This window comes from Camponotus vicinus, unplaced genomic scaffold (assembly GCF_025532165.1).
Source record: "Camponotus vicinus isolate PSW18456_S1 unplaced genomic scaffold, iyCamVici1.0 SCAF_2, whole genome shotgun sequence".
NCBI classification, from domain to species: domain Eukaryota; kingdom Metazoa; phylum Arthropoda; class Insecta; order Hymenoptera; family Formicidae; genus Camponotus; species Camponotus vicinus.
The window spans coordinates 15,153,980-15,174,587 of NW_028141956.1; the positions used below are offsets into that span (position 1 = coordinate 15,153,980).

The 20,608-nt window shown below is 33.7% G+C and overlaps 1 protein-coding gene and 1 long non-coding RNA gene across 2 annotated transcripts in view; one reads left to right on the forward strand and one right to left on the reverse strand.

Annotated features, from left to right (window-relative positions):
- The window catches only part of LOC145967537 (uncharacterized), a 147,525-nt gene that overhangs the window by 3,157 nt on the left and 123,760 nt on the right, over positions 1 to 20,608 (reverse strand). The window contains exon 5 of the mRNA XM_083092532.1: positions 9,324 to 9,525. Coding sequence (XP_082948658.1) covers positions 9,324 to 9,525 — 202 coding nt within the window. The remainder of the gene's footprint in view (positions 1 to 9,323; positions 9,526 to 20,608) is intronic.
- On the forward strand, positions 661 to 3,012 carry LOC145967540 (uncharacterized). Its single transcript, XR_014437452.1, has 3 exons — positions 661 to 928; positions 1,042 to 1,196; positions 1,597 to 3,012. It is a non-coding gene; the product is annotated as an uncharacterized LOC145967540 (long non-coding RNA).

Consider the following 20,608-nt stretch of genomic DNA (forward strand, 5'->3'; position numbering starts at 1 on the left):
TTTATATATGTTTATACAATATATTAAAAAATAAATCAAGTTGTCTTTCTTCATATTGCATTTAATTTTTCAACTACATTCCAACTTTTTATGCTTTAACATTGCATATAAATAAAAAATCTATTTTATTAATATTGTGTGCTAAATAAAAAATATGGCATAATGTAACTATGCAAATGTATTAAAAGAGAAAATATAATTTTCAATAATATAATATCCAGTTGTGAAAAAAAATTGAAGAAGGATGTTCAATAATAATAGATCGACATATCATATTTTTAATATTCTCTTTGAAGAACTTTCCTATAACACAATTTACAATTAAAACTATACATTAAAATTGGATTACAGATTATTTTATTATTCATCATATCGCAAAAAAGAAAAAAATTCAATAAAAGAGAGGAAGTTTTTCCAAGTTGAACATTTTATCACAAACTCTCTCTATACTGCATTCGAATTTTTAGTATCTTTGCAGAATTTATATGCGTTACATGGTCTCTATTTGCACAGAACGATGGCACGTATCAGTGTATCGTGTATCGTTCTCGTTGAAACTTTATTTTTTTAGATTAAATAATTTATACAAAATCTGTACAGTATTATGAACGAAAGAAATAAGATAGGAATTGGATAATGTGCTGCCTGGCGTCACTGGATATTGATTAGTAAACATATTCTGCATTACATTTCATCGTATCATTAAAACGTCATCATTATGCGCTACGTTCAGCAGCGACACGCTTATAATCAATAACAGCGGCAATAACGACACATGTCTGTCGGACAGAAATGCGCACGAAATCTGGTGAATAGATATTAAATTCGTCGAGAAATATGTCGCCGATAATCAGTTGATTTTAGTTTGGCTTGTACGCTTTGGCATTATCGTCTGTAAATGTAACATGTGAAAATTAAGCGCACATAGGTAACGAACATGATTCTAATGTTGACATGTTGACAGATATACCATGCGTGAATAATGTTGTAATTATATACTGTATATTTACATACGACTACTATTCTTCAATAATATTTCAGTTAATCCACATGCGTTCTGTACATGATTCAAGAAGAGAATAAACGAATTACTTTTAAAATTCTACATTATAATCAAAAGGCTGAAATATGAATAAAAAAATATTATGTTGTGAAAGAAAATTATCTAATCTTCGGAAAAATTTAAATATACAGCTGTAAGTGCTTTTAATACTATCGAATCCTTTCTTGCGTCAAAAAGAGAAACATTTTCATGTACATTTTATGAAGAAATTTAATAAAATTGATTCAAATCCAATTTTGTTTCTTAAATCTGCAAGGGAATAAAAAAATAAATATACTTTCTATTTTGAAGTTTATAAGTTTATAAGAAAATATGAAGAGAGAGTAACAAAGTAAAAAAAATTAATTACATCTCTCACTCTCTCTTCCCTATTTCCTTAAGAAAGTTTGCTTTATACTTAGGTAGAAAAAATTATATTTAAAATATGATAGATTATTAGAGATGGATTTCACGGAAAACGACATTTTTCTTCCTGCCCAAGATTAAATCTCGTTGGCAAGGCGAAGCGTGTCAACTGTTGAAATCCCTTTCAGAATAGAAACTCTGGCGCGTAAGGGGAGGGAGAGCGCCATTAAGTGGAACGTCAGTGGATTTTCCTCCGCGGGGCATTGTTCCTTCTGTCGGGTGGAAAAGTCAATTTCCTAAAAACAATTCTGTCGACCACGGCCCAGGGAGTAATACGTACGAATCAAGCAACCAGCCGGCCGCGGAAAACCGAGTGTGAACGAAATGAAATTACTACGGGCGCAAAAGAGAATGAATTTCTGTGACGGTAGTAGCGAAGTAAAGGTAGAGGGACTAAAGTGGAATAAACTCTGACAGGTTTGAAAATTGAGGAGGGCCGAAATCTCCTTTAGTCGCTTATCAATCGTCGTGGTTTCCCCAGTCTGCTCCTATCAAATTTATTCCAAAATGTACGAGAGTTTTGCGAACGGTGGCAAAATTGCAAACATTCCAGAAAGCGGCTCACTCGATAGCGATCGTTGATATTACTTTTGGAATATTCCACTTGCACATAAAAAATGATGAATATAATCTGCTCATCTCTAACGATATCGCATGCTGCGCCACACGCAGTACTTTTTCATGCATATTTAAATATCCTGTGTAAAATATTAATATATAAAAAATATATTCATCAAAACTTTTCTTTCAACTATAGGTTGACTATTTTAGAATTTATTATTTCAAATTTGCTAGAAAATATATAGGTGAAATCTGATAAAAGAATAATATCTTTTACCATATAGTGGTATTTCTTTCGTAAGTTCATATGAATATGCAACATAATGAATACCGAGTGAATTTGTACAGAGTTGCTTCAGAGAGTGTATTTATATGAAATGTGTAATATATACAAAGTGAGTTGTTGAATAGAACTTTCATATCCTTCATAAACGTGAAATCAGATTTTTATATGGCATATATAAATGCAACGTGAATGTAAGAACAGCTTATGTAAGGTATCGTTTATAGATTTTCGGTAAAAGCCTTTCAGAAGGATTGAAAGCGTCCGTCGCGACCTGAAAAGTGCGTGAGGTCTAGGCCGTGACGAAATCCAAAGAGTTCTTGATGTAAAAACTCTTGAGCCAACTTCATAAGTCCAGTGCTCGTAAGTTTGTGTCACGAGTCCTCGGAAAGTTTCGGAGAAACGATTCACTTAAGTACACACAACCAAAGTGCGTTTCTGTCATCGTTTGCGAAAGTCTCCATGCGCATTGCAGCGAGAAATTGGTCAAAAGTTACTTTCGTGAGGTGCACGCAATTAACGGAGCAACATTTCTATGCCGCATTTACGAGTCATTTATATGAAATTGATACAGTTGTCCAATTATAAAATGTTTTAATATGCATTAAAATGTATCTTTAAATTACCCACATTTAACGAGGTAATTGATGATGTACTTGGTTAAATTAAATCTTAGCATAATTAATTTAATTTAATTTTACTGGAGAGCAAATAAAACTCAAGATTTATACACATATAAATTGTGCTATATATTTAAATTTATATTGAAATAAATGGCACAGAGAGAAATAATAGAAAAATATAGCAGAATAAAGATAAATATGTACAATAATATATCGTAACAACATTGCACTCGGAATATATTTCAAAAATATTATTACGTGCTTTCAAAAGCGGGAACCAATACGTCTCGACGTCTACAACGTATATTGTATATTATACGTGTAAAGTTTTGAATGTAAATAAATGCATGCGATGCCACTCTGATAACTTCTTTACCCATAGGATAAGCTTAAATCGAAAAGTCCTCATTTTCCACGTCTTGCGGTAATCCATTTATTTTCCTACGCTCGAAACTAATCGGATATTCACAAGTAATCAGAAACTCGGTGAAGTTCGACATAAACCAATAAATTTCAGACACCTGAAAATGAGTTCGTACACAACTTGAGAGTAGAATCCTGATTCAACGTAACTCGAAAATTTCCTATAACCATGCTATTTTAATTTCGGAATTGTATTTATTCTTCACAGACTTTACTCGTGCTGTGCCTCTCATTAATTAAATTGAAACTCAACTGCTCTGAGCGTAAAATTTTGCAGATTTATGATGAGAGTCAGAAATATAATTTCCCTTTATTTTAAATATAAAAATATCCTTCCTATAGCTTTCAAATTTTTTGTACAAATTTTTAAAAAATACTGATACTTAAAAGGCATATTATTTCGATTGAAATATTGCAAATGGATTGCTCGAAGCGAAAGGTTTATCTTAATCTGTCTTGAAACGATCAGTTACATGACACTTCCGATAATGACAGTGGAAGTGTCAGCGATCAATCATCCAGGCTTTCGCACATTTGCCGTTTGTAGAAGCGAGCGCGCGTCGGAGCGCAGCGCGAGCCATTTCCCTATCTGGCTGACGGGAGATGGCTGTGTCTACTGCGCGCGAAGCCGGGCAGTCGATAAGCGTCGCTTTAAGAAGGGTAAGTCGATCGAAAAGCGTTGTGCGTTTTCTTCGCCCAGTGGAGTTTACACGGGAACAAAAGCCGCGTATAATCGAGTATGCAAAGCTTTGATAACAACTACTCTTAAAGCGCGCCCGGGATACTTTCGCTTCGATCGAGCAACGCGACCGACTAACGTGAATTTACACATATGATGTGTATGAGAAAATGTCTCTAGATTTGGTACTTGATCCAGGATTCTTAAAATAATAATTTTAAGAATAGTTTCATAAATATGTCGGTATATGATTAAAAAATTTTGATGTTTTCCAGCGTATCGATGAATAATTTCTATAAATTGTAAACGAGGTTTGTTAAAATGCAATTGGATAAAAAGATTACGTATCAAATAATCGTAGCAATGTTGTGTGTAAACCATGTGAAACGGACAGATAACGCGCATGAAAAGGTTTCGTTAATGAGATACGATAATGAGATTTTAATTATACAGACAAATTAATTAAATGTTTGATAGTAAAATTAATTTGTTGCGCAATGAAACAATGCGGAATTATTTCTAACTGTACAGTCGTGTTATTCCAAATCACTTTATGTATTTTAGCATGTATATTCAAACGCAGAATACGCACAGATATACTGCAGTGTAACTTTTGACAGCAAACGAGATGGCATCCCTCAGGCCCAAAGACATTCAAATCTCTTTCTTCTTACCTCGTTCGTCGTCGTACATGTGAGATTAGCGTCCCGGGACTTGGATAATTCACGAAACTGGGGAATGAGGAACAGAGGGGATTTTAGAGGAAGGATATATTAAGGATAAGGGAACGAGAAGGAAACATGACGAAACAGAGAGAAAGAGAAAGCGAAAGAGGAAGATCAAGAGAGAAGAACCAAAGTTTCGACGTGAGGACTGTCATCTCGTCTCGGGCAAGTTTCCCCAACGAGGTACCGAATCTTTCGTGTCTTGTACCATCGTATAGGGGGCGGTAGCGAGAGCGGAAGCGTACATCGAAATCTACAGGAATTCTGCAGTAGCCTGCTGTTAAACTTCCGTGTACACGACCCGAGTTTTTCTGCATGGGAACAAATTCTCCAGAGTAAAGACAATTTCGCGTAACGCGCGCGGAGAGATGTTATATGATATCATCTGAGGGCGAATGCATTTCCTGACTCAACTGATTATATTCCTGTATACAAGTTCCGTAACTCGAATACGAAACAAGTATCGATCAATGTTAATCAAGAAATATATTTGCATACATATCGTCTGTTATTTACTCCTAAATTTATTCCATTTTTACTTAACTTTACGCGTCTCTGAATGCAATTATAACGTGCATGTGTCTTAAATTAAAAAATAAAATCTTAACAAATATGAATCTAGTATTATCAATTTGACGTAAAATTTTTACCGCTATAGATATAGTAAAATAAACTTTATATTAAATATTTTCATGTACACGTATTACTTTTTAGTCCACACACATATATACAGTTATATATATATAAATTTTAAATATTATAAATGTTTGTAAGCACAAATATTGAATAATAAATTATATTGCATTATATATTAAATAAATAAACATGCAAATTATAAGCAATCATATAGCAACCAATATAGATGTACTTGTAATAAAACTATATAAAACTATATATCAAAATATAAATAAAAAAATATTTAAAATTACGTTATCAATAAATTTTCTAGTATTAACTATCCTATAAAATGGCTAAATGAAAAAATGCATTTTAACGTTTTATGTTGTATATTGTGTTATACTTATGTTATATCCATGTTATAAATTGGACATTTTATGTTGAATATTGTGTTACACCTATGTTATAAATCGGGTATTCTATAAAAGACGAATTATTGAGATGAAAAAACGAGTGTAAACGAAAAATGCTATTTTTGTGGTCGCTTTTATTTTCTGTAAATCCCATACAAGTCTTTTGTAGAATGCTGCATGCTGCATGCGATCGGCGCTTATTAAATGTTATCGGACAAATGTCATTGAAAATAAAATGTACGTCTCGCTTTCGTCGGGATATAGACCTCCGGCCTTTTCAAAATAAATAAATGTGAGGTGAACCAAGCTCCCCGGTAGTTTAACGGTACAGTAGCTCGACAGATGCGAATAATATTTAACGAAAAATGTCGAGAGATTAATACACGACCCAGCGGAAAAGTGATTATGGTACCGTCAGACATATACCAACTTTTGATAAATGCCGCTATGCGCTAAAATCGAAATTTTTATATGTTTCGTAATCCACGTTCCGCCGCGATTTATTAAATTCACGCCGCTGGCAACTGGTCAACTTGTATACAGGATTGAATGTACGCGCGTTAATTTCGTTTCGGGTACAAATGGCTTTCCTTTATTTTCGCAAAATGTATATACATGCGCATTTTGGAAAAGGGATTATCCGGCAGATTGTATGTCAAAATGTTTTATTGATATCGCCAATAGAATTCATCAGCGACTGATAGATCTAGGAACAGAGAATATCGCAACTTACTAGGGTAACGTACGTATTATGCTGTTAACAATAGATACTATAATATCTCGTTGTACTTCAGCTTCATATTACGTGTGATATTTCGGTCTACCGCAGCATAGTTGATTACCTACCTCGGAATAACTCTGGTTTACCACTGCATAGTTGATTGGCTATATCGAAATAACGCGAGTTTATCAGCTTGACATATTAAAGCGGCACACACGCTGCGTATCATACGCTCGTCACCATCGTCCTCAATGTCGTGATAAGAAGTTTTCCGAGGCACCAACTACGTCGGCGAATTCATGAACATTCTTCGCGACGGTCTTTGCGACAACACCTGCCAACCATCTCTTCAAGTCATCCATCTACTTTGCACCCGTTTCACATATTAAACTTCAGTTCACGTCAGCGGAAGAGAAAATCACTAAAAAATGTACGGCAACATCCCCCATATTATACCGAGCGCAAATATATTCTATATCTTCTCGCGTATAAAAGCTTACATCCGCAATGTCGAGACAAGATCTTTAAAATTTCTATATACAGTTTTAGCTTTCTCGTACTACGTTTCATCCATAGTTTCTTTGAGCACTTTGATGTTGAATTCTCCTTAATATTTTTAATGCTGGCTGCGGTTTTCTCTATTGACAGTTCCTCTTAAGTTGATCATTTAAAAAGGTTTTCGAATATTCTTTTCTCGAAAACTGTCAACTTACCTGCATAGTTTCTACCTCATCGTATAAAATATAAAAATATAGGAGAGAAAGAGAGAGCTTGTATTTTTATATTACTCCATTTCGGTTAACAATAAAAAGAAAAAAGACGTTCGAAGCAACATATGTAAACAAAAGCTTGAATATCGGTCCAGATTGTAGCGATAACAGTTTAAGTATCGTTCGATTGTGAATGTTGAAAAATGGAATATAGTATTTATTAACCAAAAAACTGCACACAGGACGACACATAATAGCAAACAATAAAACACATGTATAACGTGGCTTTTTTTGAAAACAAGGGATATCGTATTATAGCAAGATATAAAAGAGACAAAAAAGTGTATAACAGCGCTTATACGTTCATCGTATTTTCGCAGGACGAATTGCACAATACGCAAAAACCCACTAGATATTTTCCCGACCGTCGAGCGAGCGGAAGTATCCAATCACCCGTATTTTGAACAGAATCCATGGAGAGCCAGATTCAAAACACCAGGATATAGATTATCGGCAGACGATACTTTTCGATTCCACAGGGTACGAATGCGATCATAAAATTGGGATTGCCAACGGGGACACTGCTAGTGAGAGCTGCATCAGTGTAATCTATTGACACATACTGCTGCAACTTCAAAGCTAGGTTTTAAACTAGTTCGCGATCTCTGGCACAGGATTAATAGGACGCAATTGTAACAAAATTGAACTTGTCGAAATGACATGACAATACGTAGGACAATTTTGTAATAAAAGACGATGATTACTTTCGAAGCGTCATGTCCAGTAAAATGAAATAATTAAAAGACTAAAATATTATGTTATATAAAATATTATAAATAAATATAAATATTATAAAATATATTATATATTAATATTTTTTCAAAAAATATCATTAAAATACAAATCTCTCTCCCTTAACCGGAGAATAATTTTCGTGAAAGATTAAAATATTCGAGAGGTATATACATTAAAATGGTTTATTATTTTGCGAGCAACTTGCTGTTAGAGAATTTTCAAGTAGACTCGCAACTTTACAAATCTGTATTTCTGAGAGCAAAACTTGTGAATTATTTCGCATCTATGCAACATCCATGAGAGAAACGGCAGACATCATCGATGCACTAGTGACTGCGCACGTACACGCGACGACGAAAGTTGGAACGTCGGCGAATGCGGCGGGCAAAGGGCGAAAGGACAGGTCGGTCGAGCGGAAGGGTAATGGAAGCGTCGGTTATATCCGTGGCCGCTCAATTAAATCTCGTCGACGTCGCGTGCAGGAAGCGAGCGCAGCATGCACCGGAGGCTTCCTTACCGATTTCAAGTGGGTGGACCCGGCTCTCGAAATTTATTAGTCCGCGTGCGACCGACCGACTAATCCTGGCTCGGGTAGCCTGAGCGTGCGCGACTATTACTCGTAGAGCGCGTGTTAATGTTGGTCGCAAAATTGTCAAAAAAACAAGAAAAATAGATGAGCATCCGGATCAAATAATTTCATGACGTATAAAACAACATTTTACTGTTTATCGCTCTTTCTCTCCTTCCTCCCCGAAAATCTTTTCGTTGAGCACTACTACTGAATTTGCTATAATTACCGATATGTCACGAGAAGGATATCGTACTAATCCGCTGGTAAGATTGCATATTGCGATATTGGATACCGAGAAACCTGACCCGATTCTAATCGAACATAATTTAACTTGAACTAACTTAATCAGACTTGATTTAATTTACGTTAACCTTGGATATTCCTTCGAATATATTCACGTTGAAAACTCAATTAACATTCAAATAGATGCTTCGATTTAGATAAAGTAAGAGAATGTAATGTGTAAATATAAACTATTAAATTGTAATTTGGAGAAAGGTTAAATCATAAGCCGAGTGCAGACTATTCGATTTCTCTCCACTTTCAACGTAATGATCTCTAAACGATGCCATTCGACTTGAATGCTCGAGTCGGTCATAATAGTACACGCCAAAGTTCGTGAAAACAACCAACGAGTTGCGAAATCCGAAGAAGGGATTTATGAGGCACGGAAATCCGTGACCGGCGGTTTATAGGATACTACAGGGCACGAAAATAAAATTTTTATAGTCACCTCTTTCGGGCACGGGCTCGCGTAGACCCGCGCCAAGCTGAAGCTCGCTGCTCATCGTCGAATAGATGCCGGCTATCTGCGCGGTGCAACGTAGATTTAACTGGCCGTTCGCGTAATGGAATGGCTGAAGGATGAGACTGATCTCGCTCCATTGCACCCCGTCCTCGTCTTTCGTTCGCTGCTGCTTCGCGGTCGCCTCCACCTGCAACAAATCAAGCGCGAGCCCATCATTAGAATACCGTACGAAAAAAATGCCGTGAGAAAAGCGAATTTACGAAGGTAGCGAGGGAGATGGATAGAGCCAACGAGGGTGGGACAGTCGTCGTAGAGAGAGCTTGGGAGAAATGTAAATCTGCTTTCAACGAAATCCGTTCATCCGGAATCGGGAGGCGAACACTCGCCCTACCCGATACCCCGTTCTCTCTTTCGTCATCCTGCGCACTCGACGACGTCCCGCGCCAAGTACAAAGACGAGGGTTTCCAGTTCGATGGAAAGTTAGAGGATTCGACTCGCGTTCCTGGCGCCGTATTCTCCCGATTAATGTCCCTCCTTCTTTTTTCCTCTCCCTTTCTCTCTCTCCCTTTCTTTCTTTTTGCGCGAGATCGGTTCTCATCGAGCCGCGGCGGCAACGAGCGAACCGAAAGTATTGGCCGGAATGACAGAGTTCCGGCTTTCTTAATGGATCATTATCGTTCCGGGAGTCATGATGGCGTCGAAAGTGAGTTATTCGGGTGAATCGTACGGTAGAGTGATTTGTAAGTGAATCGTAAGAAGTTTATCGAAATTCTCGTCAATGCAGGCGATAGATCGATAGAGTTTTTCTTGCTCTAAAAACGTAATTTTCCTCTTTCTCTTTCTCTTTTCTTAGAAATTTTATATTAATTGCAAGTTTGAAGTAAAAAATATAAAAAAGCAAATATTTCCATAAGATATAATTTTTTGAGAGGGAGAGAGGGAGCGAGAGAGAGAGAGAGAGAGAGCGAGAGAGAGAGAGAGAAATACATATATTAATTTTTTATTTTGAAATATTATTTGAAATTCTATATAAATAAAAAAGAAAATAAAATAACTGATGTTTACGATAGGCCTTATTGGTACATCCTATAGAAACTAATTGTAAGAATACTTAGAAGCACATAGACAACTGAAACAATTACAAGAGAAACGTAACGTAATCTTCTCAAATAACAATCAGCACTGCAGTGAAATTGAATCTTAGAGGGTGATTTCTGATCGCAGCCAATCAAATGAAGCCAAATAGAACGGAACTACAATAAAAGGACTTTATAGTAAGAAGCCACAACTGTGTTATACAAAATATTATAATGATTCAATAATCCATACAATCTTTGAGCTCCAAATTACTTCAAAGGCAGATTCTATCTACGTAAAAAAAAACAAAGCTTTTAGCTGGATTATTATTAGAGAGAGAGATCATAAAATATTTATTTTTCTATCAAATATACATACATACATACATACATACATACAATATATATTATATTCTCATCAAAGGATTCAGAAGATTTGCGTATCAGAATAATAATTTAATATATTAATTAATAATAAAATTTAATGAGGGTGATGTTACTGAATAAATACTGAATATTTATATACAAGGCGAGTTTTTTATCTTGAGACATCGAAATATCTCGTAAAGTCTAAAAGATACGATAAAATGTTTCAGACAAAAGTTGTATGGTTTCAAGGGGGACATAAGATGGTGCCATTAGTTTGACCTTAAAGAGTCACTTGAAGGTCACGTGAAGGTCACCTCCAATTTTTTAAATGGGACACCCTATATGCTTTTGCATATTCTTGTAGCTCATCTCAAGAGCTTTCCAAAACACTATAATTAAGTTAGTTTTCATTAAGTACTTTCCGAGTTGTGAGGCTTGAAATCATTTCTTAATTTTACATAAACCGTAAAATATCTTGTAAAATATTCATTTTTCGATTATCTTACCTGAATATTTTATGTACAAAATAATCAGGTAAGATAATCGAGAGAGGAATCAACTGGTGTAAAGAAAACACGTAGTTATTTTTAAGAAAAAATATGTAATTTGCAATTAACAATTACATATTTTTTCTTAACTCTGGTGACTCTTTAAGGTCAAACTAATAGCACCATCTTATGACCCCCTTGAAACCATACAACTTTTGTCTGAACCATTTTATCGTATCTTTTAGACTTTACGAGGTATTTCGATGTCTCAAGATAAAAAACTCACCCTGTATAAGTATATTGCAATATATAATAATTTAAACTTAATGCTAGTTTCAACAAACAATATCGATGGAGACATATGAGCATCACATACACAAGAGCACTTGCTGACTTTACGCTTTTCTCAATTGAAAAATTATACAATTCGCACGATCTAGTGATATACGGTCACACGAGTAAAAAAGAATCTCGATCAATGATTAATGACCGAATAGCATTGATGCTTATCTTCTGACGCAGTAAATGCGCCCGGTCGAATATAAATTCCGGTTTTTAAACAGCTACCCGTGAAATTCAATCTCGGAAAGAAGTGAGCGAAAATGATTACAGCGGTTGAATACAGATTATGAGAAGGCGGTCGCTACGTCATATTTAAGCGCCTGGGATTTTCTTTGTAAGCGTCCAAAGGAAAGCTATATTTCTTTTCCCACGGGCACACTTTCGTGTCTTGTGCAATGGAAAATTAAAAAAATTGCTTGAGTTTACCTAACGGATCGTGAAATTTTCTATTATGAATTTAAATGTTGCTATAGACTTATCTTAAGAAAAAAAATTCACTCCAATATTATATTGCAGAAAAACCTTTGATGTGTAATGATATTTTCATGCAATGTAATATCTACTAAGTTTCCGCAACATTGGGTTTTGAAAAAAAAAAATAGTTTGATTTTTTATACAATGCAAAACTGCAAACCGAATAATCTTGCAATTTGTTCCTCAATCAAATTACAAGATTCAACAAACAAAAGCCTTGTAAGTTGTAAAAAACTTTTCTTTTCGATCTTTTAATTGCCTACTTTTGTTAAAAGTTTCACGAGTGAACTTTTAAACCACATACCTTGTTTCAAAATTCTTTAGCAAACTCAAAGTTGATTTTTCATGAATCAAGATTTTATTACCACTGTTTTCAGAAAAACTTCCAATTTTTAGTATTAAATATCTATCTTAGTGACTAAATTAAAAATGCTAAAGTAAAGCTCACTTGAAGTTAAAGTTGGCTAATCAAATTAATTTTATTATAATATTTAATTATTATTATTATATTTTTTTCATTTATGTCTAATATCATAAAACTTTTACAGAATTAATGACAAATTTACTACTTATTGTTAGTAGACATTTCATCGCAATTGTAATAATTGTTAAAAAATATGTTTTATAGCAACAAATTTATTTTAAGTATTTTACAAAAAAATACCTAAAATAAATAAATTTTGCAAAATACTCATGTGCATAGGAAACATGGAAGTTATTCCACACATGAAGGAAAGAAATGCTAACGATGTTTGCTTCGCATGCTCAACCGCATTCTCTAGAATTCTCGCATTCCCACAAAGCCTACTATAGATTAAGATAGATGTAACAGCATGTGTTATCTAAGTTAAGTAATCAAGCGAGAAATTCGAGACAAATTGAAGCAGATATATCTAGAATATTTCTGATTAAAGATCAGAGAGGGGGGGGATTTTATGCCCTTATACATTACTATAAATGTGTCAAGGTGGCATAAATCATATATCTTTTTATTTAAAAAAACTTTTAAAGATTAACTATTAATTTACCTAATTTGTCGTAATGTTTCTTTACAATATTGCAAGGAACGCTTTAAATTTTTTTATTATATGTAGATTATAAACAAAAGTTGACACATGTGAAAATCCGAGAGATGATGAGAGAGAGAGAGAGAGAGAGAGAGCTCTGTTTAAATAAAATTTATTTCAAATTGAAATTCTTTCCTATTTATTTATTCTTATTTATTTACAATCCTGACACTTAGTTTCGTGTTAAAATCTTTTTTAATTTTTGATATTATTTTCTAAATTAAATCATGCTTTTTAATTTTTAGGAAAGAAAAAGTTATTTTCACATTTGTCAAAACGAGAGAGAAAAAAAACAAAATAAAAAGAGGGAGAGAAAAAGAAAGAGAAAATACTATTATACCGTTGATTTATGCTTTTTGCGGAACAGCCTGTATTTTCTAATTTCATTATTCGTCACCTGAAAATGGAATTCTTTCTTTCTTTGCTATTCAAGACGCAGATTGCCAGAATGTTGCTGCACAGAAAGCCATTGCAGAGCTGTGCACAGTACCAACGCGAGCGAAATATGAAATCTCGCAGTAATGCACATTTAATTACACGTACAGTACTTGTTGAATCGATGCGCGCATATATCTGAAAACCAATATATTCGATTGATATCGCGAACGTGGAATCCGATTGGTATCGAGAAAAAATACGACCATCTCCATGGGGACTGAAGTAACGCGAAAATAGATAAAAACGTTCTCTGTATACAACACAAATGAATTTCTATAAAAAAAATTATTTCAAATATAATTAATTAATTCGATACATAGCAGTCTTAAATTTTTCTTTGGATTTCAATTATGAAATATATGATATTTCATATAAATCGTGAAAAATGTCTATAAATAATTTTATATTAGATGAATAAAAGAGAAAGAAAGATATAGATTAAATCTCTATCATACATAATTTAATTACAGAAAATGGTAAAAAAATTTCGATGTTCAAAAAGTCATGTTCAGAAATATTCGATAAATATTGGATATTAAAAAAAAATGGTCTTGCAACTACAGTAACAATTTTCTAACTACGAAAAATTATTGCGAGATAAATAAAAATGATTAGCAAATATTGTGATATTTCTCTTTCTTTTTCTCACCTCCTTGCATATGTTTTGCAGTTAATCAATGCACTAAATTAATTTGCTAAAAGATATTGTGTCGGTAGTCAGTTAGTTTATCAATATATGCATTTCGATACATGCATAATCTTGTGTTTTATCTCTCTAAAGTTTTTTAAACTATATCGTTTGCCAACGAATGTCTTTCCACAATATACCATAATTACGTCATCATCATTATTTTGAGCATCATTATATATTCCCGATCATTTCTCTCTACTCGAAATAGCTTGCTGATGTAGGTAGATTTCTAAGTGTATCAACAAAAATTTATATTGTTATTTATTGTATCTGCTACAACATTTTTCGATGCGGTTTAAGAAACTTCATCATAATAAAATACAAGATTATGCATGCATCGAAATGTATATATCGGTAAAACTACCGACACAATCGTTACATAGATTGCATTATCGCCACAATGCATCACGTGGCACGTGTGTTTATGCACTAACTCCATGATGGGCAGCTCACCCTGACTGAGCTGCGCACAATAACAACCGGTACACATAGAGATCTCATGCCGCGGGCTTACGCCTCGAAATACCAGTGCCTGCAATTCGGAGTGTGCATTGCACCTAAGGGCGTAGCCATGCGAAAAGCTCTGCAATGACAGTTTAGTCCTCGAATTTATGCGGACGGACGTGCCGTCGTGTAACGCGAGAACGAGATACTTTTGACCTCGGTTATTTTATGCAGACCTCAGGCTCTCCCGCGGCACCTTTGAAGTGTCGCGCGGTTTTCGGTGTAACCGCTCACTTATGAAATATAACCCCCGACCGGCTCTTACTCTCATAGCTAGTAAGTTGACTCATTTACGCCGCGGCTTTAACGTCGTCTCGAAATGGGATATTACAGGAGTCTCTTGCGTTCATTGCGCTCTGGACCGACTTTCTTTTTCTTTTTCAGAATAATAATTCACGATCTTTTGTATCTCCTGTCCGTTCTAATTAGCGGCATACCTTGAAATAATTCTGTGACGTGCCTCGAGGTATTAATTCGTGCCTTTGATTCTAGATTTTGAATATATAAAACATCATTTTTTGTATGCGGATCAAAATACATTTATACGATGTAAAAATATACATCATTACTAATGATATTGCTCTAATTTTTTTGTCAAAAAATTTAAAATTTTGTCAATAAATTTAGAAAAATATATATAAATAAAAAATATGAAATATAAAAAAATATATAAATATAAAATATAAAATAGATATAAAAGTCTAGAGAACTATATAGAAACAGATTTGAAAGAAATATCGGAGATAAAAAAATATCGGTATAATCTTTTCTTTTGTTATATTGTCATAAAATCGCATTTTGCAAGAATATTTTAATATTACTTATTATTTTAATCTAGTTTATACGTTATATTCGGCATTTTAAATAACAACTACAAAGAAACGCATGAAAAGAATACTCTTATCGGAAGATTTCTGAATGAAAAAGTAAGTACGAGCATCTGTCCATCTTTATGACTACGGATAGACGCCAAAGTGCTGCAATACGTTTCTAAGGAAATTTCAAAGTGATCTCCAAGCTCGCCGCCATCTAGCAAATTTTTGTGCATCAGCGCAGCTATTTCCTTTCCGTCTCTTTTCTTCCGTAAGAGGCGATAGATACCCGATAAGTCGAGTTCCCTGGAAAGATCTTGGCCCAGCATGCATGCAAATTCTGTCAGAAGACCGCGATGGTGGCGCGGATAGCTGTGCACGTATCTAGGAACGTGTGGATATACGTGTATATGCATTCGTGAACGTGCAAGATAGTCATGGAGCAGTCCAATTTCTTCCCAGTTGCCTCCCGACCGTCTCTTCCAGCGACCATAGCCTTCCTCAAGCGAAATTCTATATTGCGCCGAGATTCGACTGGTATTTAAGCGTCGTTTATCGCTGGGGTAAGTGCAGTGGCTCGAGCTGCAGAGGGTGATATCGAATTAACCAAACGGGAGAGAGATAGAAAGGAGAGAGGATCATTCGAGATGGCTCGAATAAACTGCTGGTGGCGAAACGTGCGGCGGTAGAAAGAAACCAAAAGCCAATGCTCGAAAGCCGAATCGATCTTATAAAGGATTCTCCAGGTATCCTTTTACAAGCTTGCTTGTCTACGGCAGAGGATAGGCGAACGTGTCTGGACTGTAGTCCGTTTGTAACGAGCTGCGCAACCTTCGCTTCACGAGTCTCCTCTCTCTCCAGATACGCTATTGAATTAGACGACATTGCATACGATATGATAAAACAAGAACAGTTTAGGAATATAAAAGAAATCGCGGGAAAGAGATACTACTATCGCATAGCTCGTCCGCTTGTTATTGCTATCGAATGCGATGCTTAAGAAGGATGCTGGGATATCGAGAGAGAAAAGAAGGAGCATCTCCACAGGATGGAAAAAAAAGAGATCGTGTTTTTCCGGTAGAGAAGAGAAATCAAAAGGCACAGCTCGATCGTCGACGATCGGCTTGAGAGAAATCTTCTTCTTCCCTTGCTGGAATTTACTCGAGCATACTTTGCGAATCAATCGACTGTCTACAGAAGGGACATTAGTTTTCTTCCAATATACCACGTTTTAGCCAACATACCTGCTTTATATTGCTTTTCTGCATTGTCTAATGCATTTTTAATCTGTGAAAAGTGAAGTGCATGTTACGTTTACATTATAGAATGCGTTTATCTTATTTTAATGTAACAACTGCAATAGCCGACAAGTTAACATATTATATAATTCGATAATGATACGGCTGAAATAATGTATAATACACGGATATGTAATAATTATTAATTATTAATAGAGTACATAATTGATGTCGTTATTCATACATATTTAGTGAAATATAATAAAAGTAAATGTATGATATCGCGGTGTTTACAGCCAACATCTTAAAAGTTAAATTCATATGCTTACGTAAAGTATATGTTTACGGATAAATATATATGCATATATTTTCGTTGCACACATTTTTACATTTCATCTTTGCACTTTGACGGCTCAATTTTCCAAGTTTTGAATCTTGCAAACGTTGCTTTTCATCCAATCTTAAAGTTTACGTAACATTTTTGCACTTTACGGAGCTCGTTTCATGCTGCGCACAGATATATCGAGTGTCTTCGAAGATGCACACACATCTTTCAACAGCGAATCCTTTCGAAAGTATAGAAAATTTAATTGAACTTTAAAAAATTTCTTAATTTTAATATCAGAAATTTTGTCTAAAAATTTTGCTGAAATGAAATTTATAGCAAATTGAATGAAAAATTATTTCTCGTTGGATTATTCATTATTTACGTCAAGATTTAATTTGTTTATTAATTTTCTTTCATTTTTTTATAACAATAAAAACATTATTACCTCAACCGTGAAAAAAAGTCATCATTCTTTTTACTTTAGTTGTACCAGTGTGATTCAGAGAAATTTCGTTCTTTTACTTTCGTAAAACTTTGTACTAACTTTCGCAAATGTAACGTATTTTTTGTTAGGCTTAGTGTTAGAAAACTTTGCTCGGTATTGCTGCGTCCGATCGAAAAGAAAAACTCGACCTTTTAGAATTGAAATACGCGAAAAAACCGCGTTAGGGAGAGAAGGAGACAGAGAAAGAATCGAAATATCATCCATACTGGTGCATTAACTTCGACAACGCGTTACGGTACGTTTTTAGCCGTGTGTCAACTGACGAGAATGAATCTTCATTTTTCTCCGTTTCGATGGCTCTTTTTTTAGTCATTCAGGGAGAGCTAGTGAGCCTTTCTGTTTTATTTCACTTCCGTGTTATTCGTTGCGCGCATACGTTCGGTCTCCATGATCTATGGGACAGATCTGATCCACCGACCGCGTGGAGTGACGCGCCTACATGCGGTTGCACACGCGAATACGATAAATCATGGCGAATATGAGCTCGGAACGCGCATTGCCACACGGGATGCCATTCGAAACAGGCCGAACGTCCAGGGCAAACGTTTGCAGTTTCTCTCCGATGTCGCGTCCCTCTTGTATACTCTGATCGATGATTCTGCAATGACAGTTGCTGCTTTCTGTTAACAGATGCGTCGTCGTGCTTCAATTGCGCGATGAAGGATCGTTCGCGATTGATATCGGTTTCTTATCTCATCGAGAAAATATAACACAATTACGCTTTGCTTGACACTAATAAATGCATACACAGAAAAAAAAGGACATTCTTATTTTGAAAATATATTTAGTTTTAACATGGAAATCTTGAAATGAGATTATATTGCGTTAATTAAAGAAAAATATAATTGCTTGAATAATTGCTTACTTGAATAAAGCTATTTTATATAGTTCAATAAAAAAAAATATATTCTTGTGATTTAAGATTTAATTTGCTTGAATGGAAAAGAAACAATGTTAGGTAGAAAATAACATTTTTAAATCAAGGATTATAATTTTCTTAAAGTAGAATTAAATAATTATATATTCTTGAAGTGACAATTACAATATTAAAATAAGACTATAATATTGTTGAAATTTAAAATTATTAAATTCTTCTAAGAAGATTATAGATTGTTGTGGATATACGAAACAATGAACGCATTAGTTAATTTAATTAAGCATATAAGTTAGTTAATTTATTTAAGCATGTAAGTTTTTAGTTGACACTTATTTTTTTTCTGTGTAGATAATAGAAAAAAGAAATATATATATATGTATGTATGTAATAATGCGTGCGCACATACGACAAGTGTGGATTACGTTATGTAATATAAATTAGATCTTCATTACAAAATTCTCGAATTGCCTTTACTTATTAATTAACGAAATTTCTCAGGAAACACTTATTCTTGTGACCGAGCATTGTATTGTCTCTGGATCACGAGTTTTTAATTTTAATCCGGATTATCTTCTAATAGAAAAATAAGTAGTAATAGAATATGATGGGATTTCATTTGACATTTTTTTTCTACACAATAGAAAATACAACAAAATTCAAAAGACAAAAATAGAAACCCTGATGACAAGCCTCGCAGATACCAAGAGCGTGATATTATAGTATATTCGTGGTAATATCCGCCCTTCGGACTCTGCTTGTTCATGCAATTTAGTAGAGTATACAGAGTGCCCGAGACCCGCCAAATGTGTCCTTTCAACAACAGATACCACAGATCAAACAAGAAAACGATGGTTGCTACAATTTCAAGATATTAATAGTAATGAAATTATATATAAAATTGAAAAATAAAGACTTTTGACGAATTAAATTCAAGAAACAAAAATAGCATATTTTAATTTTAATTAAACTTCTTCCCACAATAAAGATATTTAGTTCATTAATATATTTATTCATACATGTATGAATAGATATGTAATTATTGTCAAAATATTTCATAGTAAAAATAAACAATAAAAATTAACATGAATTTTTGTTTTTTCATCGTAAATAAATCTGAATTTGTATAAAGCTTTTTAATTTAAGAATATGAGAATGCGTTAAGCATGCCTTAATAATTGCTTATTCTGAAGCTAATGCAATTTTACAATAAGTATAGAATTTCTTGATTCAAGAATAATATTGTTTGATATAAGTAATATAATAAATTGATTCAAGTTCTAATAGTGTTAAATATAATACTAAATTATTGAAAGAAGAATATTTTCTAGGTTTGTTTAAAGATAGTATGTGTTGTGTAATGAAAAGAAAACAATGTTCATTTGACAAACCAGTACTCTTAAATATATAATATTAAATGTTGCCCTGACATTTTAATATATTCCAAATAACATCATTATTTAGTTATGAATAATGAATACGCTAATATTATTGAAAGAAGTTTTACGTATGATTAATATAAAAAGAGATTAAAGCAAAACCTTCATCTTCTTAATACAACTTTTTTTAGTGTTAAAAGAAAATGTTTTTATTATCAAGATATTGTAGTCTTGAGATGGCAATTATAATATTGAAATAAGACTATAATATTGTTGAAATTTAAGATTATTAAATTCTACTAAGAAGATTATAAATTCTTGCGTATATAGGAAACAATGAACGCGTTAATTTAAATATATAAGTGTTCATTTGACACTTAATTTTTTTCTGTGCATCTCATGCAAATTTAAAGCCCATTTTCTCTTTAAATAAATTTAACTAGAAATCTTTAGATATCGATGAAAAAATATGATATGAATCTAGTATGTAACTCTAAACATTATTATATATTTTTGTGAAGCAATACACAGAAAAAAAATAAGTATCAAATCAAAACTCATACTTAATCTAACGCGTTCGTTGTTTCATATATACGTAACAATCTATAATCTTCTTAGAAGAATAATTTTAAATTTCAACAATATTATAGTTTTATTTCGATACTGTAATTGTCACTTCAAGAA